An 11668-nucleotide genomic window follows, 5' to 3' on the forward strand; every position below is an offset into this window, starting at 1 on the left:
TACAAAGAATATGTGGACAAACACTGAGAAGAGCCTTGCCCCAGGCAAATTCTACACTTTCTTGCCAAAACCTTAAGTTCCTAAAAAAGAAATTCCTCAAAAGGCAACTCTATAGACGTATCTGGCGACGAGCAGTTGATACAAGAGTTTTTGGCACAAAAACAGCTTCGCAGCTGGGTCCATTATGGTTTCTTATCAATCTATATCCTATATATAATTTATTCAGGTTATCTTGTCAGTTATGACCGAAACAGTTGCTGCGTTTAGTTACCCTATATTGAATTGGATTTTTAGTAAAAAAGCGGATCCCTCAAGGTACCTTTGGGCCGCCTGAGGACCTGTTCATATTCACCTGACGTTTACACAAACACACTGGATCGAACTGTAACTTCGTAAAAAGCAACGAGACAAAATTTATAAGGGCTGAAACGCGTACTATTAAGCCAAACTGGTTGTCCTGAAAGCCTTTCGCTACTCTAGAAGGAAGTCAGCCTGGACGTTGAGTGACCCTGAATGGTAATTTAAGCTATAACACAGCATCTGAGAACGTATTTGAGTCCTAATAGATAAATTAAATAGTGGAAATGTTTATTGAACTCTATATATCAGACAAAAATAAAGTGCCAGTATTCTGTTTCGATATGACTTTGGGGAAATATGGACTGTACCAGATAGTGATTGCGAAGAAGACATTGAGACGAATTGCTTACGTCTAGGTAGTAAAATTATTTGAAATAAGCTCGGCGGGTGCCAAATTGATTGATTCCTCATGTGGTCTGTACTAAGCATATATACCAAGTATAAGCAGAGAGGTATACACTCTCTGCTTATGCTTAGTACAATAAAAGAGGTTTTTTTTTTTTATCGTTACAGATAATGCTCAAGCTACTCAGGAGTGTGCAGTTATTGCGTTCTGCTTGATCGTGTACACATCTTTTATTTATATACATTTTAAGATCTGTGGAAGATCTGTGGTATTGTGGAAATTATGTGGGAGTACATTGTTGGATTAAATATTAAAGTCTAAAGAAGACAGTCAGACATTTTGGTTTAAGTATAACTGTTGTAAATGTATTTGGATCTTACCATAGATTTATACACAGCCCCTTTTTTAACGTGCGATTCCAGCAAAAAAATCTTTTTCTAAAAATATGAGCATTTACATCATTCGCTTTAATTTATATGAAAAACAAAGAAACCAGATCAATGGCAAAAGTAAATCAAAACATCCAGTGACAATTCTATGGGCCTGAAATTGACTATTTGAGCCTAAGCACGTTCATTTACCTTTCTGAATATAACAAATCATTTCTTTTAGTCTGGCCTATTATTTGGCAATTTGACGAAAACCTACATTTTCTACGTTAGACCACATCGAGATCTGATTTGCTTATCGTTGCCATTATTACTGATATTGTCGTCACTATCAACAACAGCAGCAGCAGCAGCAGCAGTATCGCCGTAATCAATTAACACTACGATGACCCATGTTGGGTACGAAACGTCATCGGGTTGAAGTCTGGTCGACCTCGCTCATAAGGCACCCCGCTCCAGTCAGCCCAACGGCACTCATGGGCCGCACTATTAGCTGTAGAGCTCGTTGAATATGGAGGTGCGTCCGGACTGCACATGAAGCGATAAACATATCTGAAATAAATAGTAATCAATTGTGTTTATCCTATAAAAATAATTTGCCCTTTCATCATAAACCGAGAAATCTGATCAGAGGTCTGATGCCAACGGTACAGCGATTATGTATCAGAATGAGGCGTGATAGAACGTCTCTGTTAAATGTACTATATAAATATTCGATCAGCTCATAGCACTTGTACTTGAGAGAAACCCGAGGCTGTTCACTCAGGTATGATACTAGAAACACTGTGAACCGTCAGTTAACTAAATTCTCGGACGAAGCTCCAAGTGTCGTACCGGTACATTGAGCATTGGAGTAGAAGCCAACTCGTCCTACATGGCACAGCACTCAAGTTTAATGTAAGGAAAAAAAACACGATACTCGTCTAACAAAGTAAACCATTTAAAGACATCGGTGCCACATGATTTGAAAGAGGATCAAAACAGATGCTAGCTTTTTGTTGCTTCCTGGACAATGAAACTCACTGTTACACCGAGTTGTGACCATCATCTTGAGATTTTTGACGATGGATTTTCTTAATAGGGAAATTATCCAAATCTCAACGTGAGGTCAAAACTGCCTTTCAAGACTTCACCGAGTCTCGAACCCCAGCCTTTCCCAGCGGCGCCATGAATAATTTACAAGTCAAATGGCAGGAAGACATAGATAATAACAGTGCATACTCCGATTACAACTACCAATATATATATATATATATAAATAAAACATTTTATACGTATTGATTCTATATACACGGTACCTTTCTCCAGCAACCTTCTGCATAATGCCTTTCTCGTAATAGTATCGAAGAGATCTGCTTAGCTTATCATAGTTCATAGCAGGGCGATTTTTCTGAACACCCCACCTACGAGCCACCTTTAACATAACATAACAAAACATTAGCTTTTTTTAACACGTTTTTCGCAGCATGCATCAATCTCACGATAAAATCATCTCGGAAATAGCCTCGACAACGAGGCATCGGCAACTAAAAACGCTGTTCGTACTCCAAACGACTTTACTTCACCATCTTCAGTATACTGCAGCAGTACTTCAACTGTATAAGGTAGAATGTGAGGAGTACTACCCGTCCGTTGAAGCGATTTCAATGCTCATTGGATGATTTAGATCATCGAGAGATGATTCGATCGTATGGTACAAAGTTGTTTCCCGACAAAAACTTGACCCTCTAATAACGAGCTCGTGCGAAGTACGTCACTACAGGTAAGCATAATCGTTAGTGTAACACGGATACCGAGTTGATCGTCTTCGAATCTCGTGGCAACAGTGGGGGCGTTCTCGTCTATGCATCCTTTCATAAGTTGCGGCAGGCAACTATCCTTACCTCCTCAGGGTTGGTCAGCTTGAATTCAAGTCCATTACCCGTCCATTGAATACAAGAACCGCATGTCGGACTGCGCAGCAGCGCCGCGAGGAACTGCCACAATTGTAGAGAGCCTCTCCGAGGTGTCGTTGATAACGGATTAGATGATTGTGCAGGGTGTGCAGGTGGAAAGTTGTTACCGCTGCCAGCACTCACCCCATTGTACACGCAATGTCGGCTCGAATTCGCTAGAAGTAAGTTTCCAAGCAGAAAACAGCGTGAGCCTAAACTACTACACCAGTCATCGTCGGCCAACAGTTGAATATCGACAAATTACGCTGTAGTGAACGAATACACGTTTAGCGGACTGACCTAGGTAGTGAGTAGGTCGAAAGGCGAACGCCTTGAAAATAACCGAAGGCGTGTGTCTAATATAAGATGTTAATGAAGAACACTGCGGTTTACAAGAGCACAGATACCGTGTTTTATCATACTTTATTCTATTTTTATAATAACGATTTTTATTTGAATGGTTAGATGCTCATTCTTATCGACAAGGAAACGTAATTATGCGTTTGTAAGAAAACGTATTTGAAACCAACTATGATTGCTTCTTCTGTCAATAGGTTTTTATACACACATTTACCCCAGACGAGATGTTTCACGCCTGAGGCAGGATGGGGCGTGCTATACGGGTGTCCCGCATGCGAACCTGAAAGAAAACAGTTGGACAAGGCACACCGAAAAAATGTCCGTGATCCTGAATTTATTTCACATACAACTGTTAGAAAAACAAATGCAGGTAGCTGTTTGAATGTACTGAGAAAAAATATTTCAGAAAGGAGACCTTAAAAAAGGAAACTCCTTGGTATTTCTGATCGACCGATTATGATGACCCTTATGGCCAATTCAGGTTTCGCATAGTTGGCTACGATGGCTTGTCTATAGTTAGGACAAACAGCATATTGGCTGCATGTCAATATTACGGTCGTGTTGTAATGAGATGTAATAGGCAGTGGTATCAAGAGAGTCCATGGTCTGATTTGAAGCGGTGACTGCACGGTACGCCAATAGGCAGGGCCAATCTGATGCTATATCAAGATGCTAGGAGTGCTCGACAGATCACTTCACTCGAATCACGTATTGTTCTCTATGTTTTTGTGCAAAAGCTAAAATCCTTCAGCATCGGTAGTGTATATGAGCCACAGCCCGTTTGTATCCGTCTGATGGTGTGAAAACTTCGCAAGGCTCCTAATATTTCTGAACGCAACAGGGACACTGAGTTTTTTTTAAGAACGTTTTTCAAGAATCATTGGGCATCTGCGAAAACACCATCATCGACGTAACTAATTAAAATGTCATAATTCTCACTTCGAAAATTAAAGGTAAGCATAATAAAGACCTAACATTAAACTTGTAAATCGGTACACGACGATTTCGTTTGAATAGTCTCTACTATTAAGCTATAATAACTGCTGCTATACTTCTGTTACGTATCAATAACTTCTTGAATAGTATTAGATAGCATTAGCTATACGAATTCATTGGACCTTAAATAGCCCTACTAACAAACCTTTTCCTAAGTACAACAAGGGTCGTTTCTGTCTTGCTTGTCCTGTACATGGAAGGCATCTATGGCAGACTCGGTTTTGTTGAGCTCATAATCGAGTACAACTGAAGCTTCAGTAACACTATTCAATTATTTTCATGTCTTTTTACCAACCCAGCCAGTCCTTCATTGTGCTTACTACGCTAGCATGTGTCGGCCTGAACTTCCCAGTAGCTGTCCAACGACACACAAAAGTGTGACGTTCAGATTGTCGGGCAACTGGTGCTTCAAATTGGCAAAGTGACCCCTATTCGTGGCAACGAAAGCCGTGAAGGGCTTCCCCCTCAGCCAGCGAAAGTCGCGTTCTCATGTCGTTGAGGTAAGGAGTGGGTTGTGTATACAGAAGCGTTGGCTTCCTTTTATCGCGGGATCCGGGTGGATAGAGAGCGGTGCAACTTGATGATGGCGTAGCTGCTATAGCGTTCGGGGTTCACTACAAAGAAATGGCGACCTCTCTGTTTGCGGTTGACACCTAGCCCAAAATGGCGACGCCGATATGGTATCAAATAAGCAGGCCTGTTTTTCAATCATTGTTAGGATTCTTATTGAAGGAAATACATGTTCGAGCTCTAAACGCTTCGCTGAGTGAGTATGTGCTAATGAGCAAACGTGTCGCTGAAATCTGTCCGATCAAAAATATACCGAACTTGGTCTAATACCGAGAAATAGATAAGAAAAACCTATATGCAACTTGACGTTTGTAAGGCACGATTATGTTGCTTATTTCAGTCGCTATAAGCACTACCCTATTATGCTAACTGAGATACTATAATTTATTGTGAATGAAAACAGAAGACGAATTTACCTGTGACTTTCATTCTGTGTTACGTTCATAGGTAAACATTTATCCATTGTAGTATTGTAGACAATTGGCAGAACGACTAAGCGGTTATAGATCTAGCCTTCAGCAGAGTCACTGATTCAGAATCAAATGAACTTCCGTTACGTGAAGTTCAGGCATTCGATATCAGATCGGCCCTGTAACATATTGCCTATGTCGAATGCCGGAAAAGCAGTGATTCCATTAGATATATCTCGAAGAATTAAGCACGATCATTAAAAATTGTTCTGATCATGTACAATTCTTAAAATATCATATATATATATATATATATATATATAATTTATTTCGGAATGTAGAAAAAAGTTTTTCGAGGTAAATCTAATTGTTGGTGTCAGAGGAAAACAATTTTCGCTGTTCAGTTTCTTGCAACACTTCTTAGTGCGTGTTTTGTTTGCTTCTAGGTAGACTTCTAGGCAACCGTTCAGCAAGTTGAGATAATTAGATATTATGTGTAGAAAGACTATTGTGAAAAGTACTATATAGTGTCTCAACATCAAGCGTTGACTTAATATTTGCCACGCGGTTTCCTACTGCGTAGAGCCTGAAGTTTTTTTAGCGCCTAAGTTCCCAGAGGGTACAGTGGTAAATATTCGACTACCTTGGAAGAAATCTACCTTAATGAGAATTTACAGATATATTACAGAGAATACAGATATATATATATATATAGAATTGTACTGTATTTAGTATTACGCGCTATGGTAGCAACTCTAAGATTATAATAAGAAAAATAAGGGGCTTTTTCAAAAAAAAAAAAAAAAAAAAACTAAACAGTGCTGCCTGTAGAGAATGCTTAGGCACCGGTGTCCAACGTTCGATCGTTGTCTAGTTTGTAATCTGTAGCATTACACTCAACGCTTTCGGGTCATTTTTATAGCTTTTACGATAAACAAAGTTTGTTGTGTTACCATATTTGTTAACACTGTATAGGCGTTCTCGTCGTGCTACGGCTAAATTTCTTAACGACAAACTCGCCGTGCCGTAGCTCGAAACAATTGATCTCTTCACTTAGTTAATAAGGTGTTTTGGTCTGCACATTCAATTGTGCACGATTGAAATTAGCGGATTCATAATTACGCCTGACCAATATATACATCTTTCGAGCTTTACGTCCATTAAGTACTGGTTCACATATATCTATATTTGAAGCGATCTTGGAAGTTATATACGGCTGGTCCCAGGTTTTCTTATTACGCGCGTAGGCCTGTCTCCTCGTTGCCTCTTAGGATCATCTGTGCGTTTTGCAGAGTTCGCAAACAGTGCAACGCCTGTTTCCCGCGTTCGTATCCTCTCAAAAGGGGCGTTGTTTTTTGAACTTTTTTAAAAGCGCCGTGGAGCTAAGCCCATAGCTCTATCTTACGAGCGGAGGTGCCGCGCATCTTTAGCAAGCTCATAAACAACGCGATCAGCTGGTTGCTACGACTACCAAGTCACTTATCGAGACAGGCTGGCTGGTATTGGCTTGTCGCTAGATGTTCGTAACTTGCGTCCGAACTTTACGATTTGCCCCAATGATCGGAAGAGTACATTTTCAAGGGGGCGCCTTTGAAGAAAAATATCGAGTTTGAGTATATCTTTGTCGAACAGCCATCTATTATGTATCATTGCGCCTACAGATTCCATGGAGATGTTTAGAGCAACTAGTTACCTTGTTGAATTATAAAAAAAAATTACTAAATAAACATCAACTGCCAGTGTGGTCAGGTGGTCAGCAAATGGTAATTTCTTTATTGCACCAATGTGCAGACGTCAATTAGAGCAAAAAAAGTTCTAGTCATGAATGCCGAACGAAAGAGAGATCGGGTAAACTACCCATAGTTGGCTAGAAACCAGACTCAGGAAGGCTGATCGTTATGTTTGATACAGTAAGCGGTATCTAGTATACACACTTGTAACAGTATGAATCGCATATGGACTCCAATCTAGCAGCTGGAGGCTTTTTTATCAAGTAGCGCTTAAGAGGTATGACACGAACTAACACAGTCAAATATAGAAATGACTATCTATCTAGTAACTGTTTTAAGGGTCCTTGATAAGTACGCTTATGTCTCAGAAGCCAATCAACCAAGTATTTTCTAGATAAAGAGCAATCTAGTCTGAATGGATTAACCTTAGTATAATCTCAGATTTTATTGGGCCGATAGTACTCAAGCTAAATCTCTCGCTTATGGATATAGTTTTTTTTTTTTTTTTCTATTAATTAATAATTAGCAAATTTTCTATATATTTAGCCAAAGGATCGTCTTCTAAGCCAGGCCGGACCTATCACCAATATACAGGTACCTAATACCTAATACCAATATACACTACAGGAAGGTCATTTATAATAAAATTAACTTTGGTTTAGGGGTTCATGTTCTTTAAACTGGGCTGAAAATATTTTTCCGAGCTAGCCATCTAGCGATGTCACTGATCCCTAATCAAATCACTTCACTGCTTGCTTTAAGAGCTATGTTGAAATACGTTAGATATCCCTATCGTTTACAGCGGTACTCACAAGCAGCGCCTTGTAGAACAGTGCACACCAACCAAGTACCAAAACTTCTGCTCTTACTCTTTTGAAAAGCGCTATAATGTGCATTGTTTAATAATAAAAGGAACAATTTTACCCAATGACAAATTAACGCCCTAGCTTGATTAAGCTGACCACTTACACAAAGCAACTTCAAGTTCACTAGCGTTTAGTTTTCACGAAACGATATACTTCGGAGTATCCACTACAAAAGCGTCTCCCCATACGGATTGGGATAGTGGATGAACGGAAATCGGCACGCTTTAGATCGTGACGATCTTATCTATAGTACCGGTGAACTCTTTCATGCTATCTCAAATCTCTTCTAACAAAACTGTCGTTCTAACATACCGAATGAGATGAGTGGCTCTCTAGGTATGAGATCGTGGTCAAGTTCTTCCTGAAAAACATTAAGAGCATTCCTGTAAGTAAAGCAACTGATAAATATATTATAAAGTAGAACCATTGGTTTCGTAATGATCTTACCATGCGGCACATAGCTCACAAGTTCTGAGAAAAAAAGCTTTCATATGAGTAATTAGCTTGTACGATCTGTTTTCTGCGATCGGCAACCATTCATTACGTTTTTCTTAGGCTTGGGGCAGGTCCAAGTTAATTTGGTAACACACGTTCTTTAAAGCTCCCATTTGAACGATGAATAGTGGACACAAGGGCTTAGATGTTCGCTGTATAGAGAAAAATTATTATCACACTGATTTCAAATGCGTTCTTCAAAATAACATCATAAGGAACAATGCTAAAATGGCGTAGGCGTTTATCACTGAACTTCACGAATGCCCAAATAATGATCTGATGACACTTACTTAAAAGTATGCCAACTTATTTTATACATGTTAGAAGCTATGATTTCTCAGATACCCAAACATTTGTGCACCATGCGATCTGCACGCAACAAATATTTGCAATCATTTAGGGTTTTACCCCATATATACATCTGCCTCAGTACAAAAACACACCCTGTCGAAAGATAGCAGACTTACAGTGATATCCAAGTAAAAAACATCTCTCCTAACGGAAATTACTTAAAGCATTATTTATCTTGCGTTTAACTTCAATTGCCATACACGGGGTATTTTCGGATGAATTGGGACAGAATGTATCTCGCCTATTTGTAGACTGCTTTTATACAAAGCAGATATATCTGTATAACATTTATGCCACCTGCAGATCAACAGCTCCTTGACAGACATGTTTATATTTAGTGCAATATCGATTTTCTCTGTCGAAACTTTTCTCTGTTTAGACTGTGCTCGTGTCAAGGTGTCCCTATTTATATTTTTAGATTGTCGTCTTGGGAACTATTAGATTCTCGCTCAGTACTGATCCATGCAAAATAGTCCATCAGATCGAAATCTGGACTGTTTTGGGGGAGGGGGGCGGGGTAAGTTTTTACTCAGAGCTTATTTACATGTTTAGTCAACGAACGCTGCCCTGATTTAGCTGTGCGAATAGGCGCGCGATACCCTGAAAAACGCCTGCTTTTCTACGCAGTCAGTCCATGATTCCACCAAGGTACTCAAAAAAACCGAACGATGCTCTTTAGGTAACGAATACTTCGTTTTGACAAAAGGATAATGACATGATATCTCTTTCATTGGAGACAATACTCAGAACGTGAACGCTGATTGAGAGTGTAGATATGCCCACAATGGGAACATCTTTCGAACAATGGTCAAATCAACGATCGTCGTTACGATTGGTTTTTGCATCCATGGTGGATATCCTCTGCTGAAAAATCAAATACGGTTTAACGGGCCGTGCTTGAGAGCACTTGAAAGAGAACTTTTTTTGCCAAAGCTTTTGCCCGACTTTAGTGGCTCAAAACCTATTATAAGTGCATGGTTTTGTTCCAGAAAAAACCAACTTCATTTCAGTAGCAAAAATAACAAATTAACGCATATCCGCTATGCACAAACAACACCTCAAAATGTGTCTAACTTACCCCCAGCACCCTGTAGACACTCAAACACTTCAACATCGAAAATTCAGTCTTACAGCATTACCGTTACTGCCGTTACGGTACGTTCATTCACCGATAACATGAATATAATCAGCTAGAGCAGTCTTTAATTTAAACAGTAGGCATGTTTACACGGCATAAGTTAATATTAGTTATCCACTAGCTATTTTACTGCTGGAACTACAATCCAGCAGTTTTTCATAAGAAGACATATATCACAGAAGAATTCTATTTATCTCTTGCAAGCAGACAAAAAGTTGAACTCAGGATTTTACCAAGATAAAAACTATGATAAATACACTGTGCCACCAAATTACAAAAGACCTATACTAATTGAGTGCACGGTTCCAATCGATGTTTCACAGCCGTTACCAGCTACTAATAACTCAGTTCACCTACCGGTCGAACACCGCCAGTTATTGTCGTCGAGTCAAACGCATACATAGCGCCAGTACCACCGGCATCGTGAAGGGGCCCTGACGTTGGCGGGATATCGCCTGCAAAGCGCGTCCACACATACGCTGAATTCATGGTTTGATCTAAACCGGTTTCCTCAGGCGATCCTGAGCGCGCGTTGTCTCCTGTTCCGGCTACAGAGCTCTCCGAGCCGCTCGAGCTGGCGTGTCTCCGGATGGTCTACTTCCTCAGACACTTCCTTCCTTGGTTCCGCGAGAACTTCCTGGGGCCAGGCCACGCTGAAGGGCTTCCCGCTACCGGGCCATCGATGAAACAGACCCGCCTCCCTGAAAATGACACGAAGTCGTTGATGGGCGGGGCCCCGGGGTGGAGCCATCTACCACGCTGAGACCAATCACCACCCGAAAAATCAGCACCCAAAGGAAAAAGACACGTCCTTAGGACTAGCTGAATTGCAGCCGACAACTACATGGATCACATCTACAACGTCATAGAATCCCCTGAATTAAACCATTTAATTCCACCCTCCACCCTCTACTGACGTTACGTTGTGTGGCTAAACCATATTATTGATAGTTCTGTGAAGTTCAGACAAAAACGTTTTCTCAGAGTACGTGCTCCTAACTTGTAGACAGCTGCATTTGAAAAAGGTATTTGAATTCGATTCCTCTGTTAGATTTGTCTTTGCGTCGGTTTGCAACAAGTATGCCCCTCAATGGGGCTGTTCTTCGACCGGTTCAAGTTTGTTAGTGCTATATTCTATTATGCCTGTTGCTAACATGAGTTTTAATTTTTCGTGCCCAAAGAAAGCTTGCGTAGGTTCGCAAGCTGAATCAACAGAATTGTGCAGCTATACTCGTAGTAGCTGATCCAACATTCTGAAACGCAAAAGGCTACATTGGCGCTTGGTCACATAGCCACAACGTATAGAGAAATATCCAATAAACGAACCGAAAACGTAGTGGTGATCTAAAAAATCAGGTAGAGGAAGAGGCTTCCATACCTAACAAAACAATAGCCCTTACCTTTGTTAACCTGATTCAAAGCGCAAGGCAGAAGCTAAGAGGCTTTTTAATAAGCGACCCATATAGCCAAAAATGAGGTAAAGCAATTTGTGAAAAAAAAAATCTATGGTTTGTTTCTCAATTTACTTGATTGATAATTCTCGAATGTTGGAAAGATTTCATTAGTGGCCAGAGAACAGATCATTAGACGCTATAATCCTTTCACTTGCTGGTATTACGAGACCTATTTACTAGTAGTTCTATCCCACAATTTATTTTTCATCACTAAAATATGCTTATCTGTTTGTCAGTAGGCAGGTTGTTATATAAAGGCGTATTTTTTA

General features: G+C 40.1%; 1 protein-coding gene across 2 annotated transcripts; it reads right to left on the bottom strand.

The window, feature by feature from the left end:
• Positions 1-1054: 1054 nt before the first annotated feature.
• Positions 1055-11265, bottom strand: LOC111252990 (ETV5-related protein Ets96B-like). 2 transcript variants are annotated; one of them, XM_022811738.2, is made up of 6 exons: positions 10303-11263; positions 8274-8322; positions 3598-3669; positions 2979-3205; positions 2394-2509; positions 1055-1647 (listed from the first exon to the last, which is right to left on the bottom strand). In XM_022811738.2, the coding sequence occupies exons 1-6, from the start codon at positions 10432-10434 to the stop codon at positions 1476-1478; spliced, it is 768 nt and encodes a 255-aa protein (XP_022667473.2). In that variant the 5' UTR covers positions 10435-11263; the 3' UTR covers positions 1055-1475. The 2 variants fall into 2 exon arrangements, with proteins under 2 accessions (XP_022667473.2, XP_022667474.2); XM_022811739.2 differs by lacking the exon at positions 3598-3669 and having other exon boundaries at positions 10303-11265.
• Positions 11266-11668: the final 403 nt, after the last annotated feature.

Source organism: Varroa destructor, unplaced genomic scaffold, assembly GCF_002443255.2.
Source record: "Varroa destructor unplaced genomic scaffold, Vdes_3.0 BEIS01000006.1, whole genome shotgun sequence".
In the NCBI taxonomy this organism is placed as follows: domain Eukaryota; kingdom Metazoa; phylum Arthropoda; class Arachnida; order Mesostigmata; family Varroidae; genus Varroa; species Varroa destructor.

Coding starts and splice junctions, on each gene's coding strand:
- LOC111252990 (XM_022811738.2), bottom strand. CDS start 10,434: ATGAATTCAGCGTATGTGTGGACGCGCTTTGCAGGCGATATCCCGCCA. Junction 8,323..10,302: donor TAACTGGCGGTGTTCGACCG/GTAGGTGAACTG, acceptor AATGTTTTTCAG/GAAGAACTTGACCACGATCT. Junction 3,206..3,597: donor ACATCTCGTCTGGGGTAAAT/GTGTGTATAAAA, acceptor ACTTACTTCTAG/CGAATTCGAGCCGACATTGC.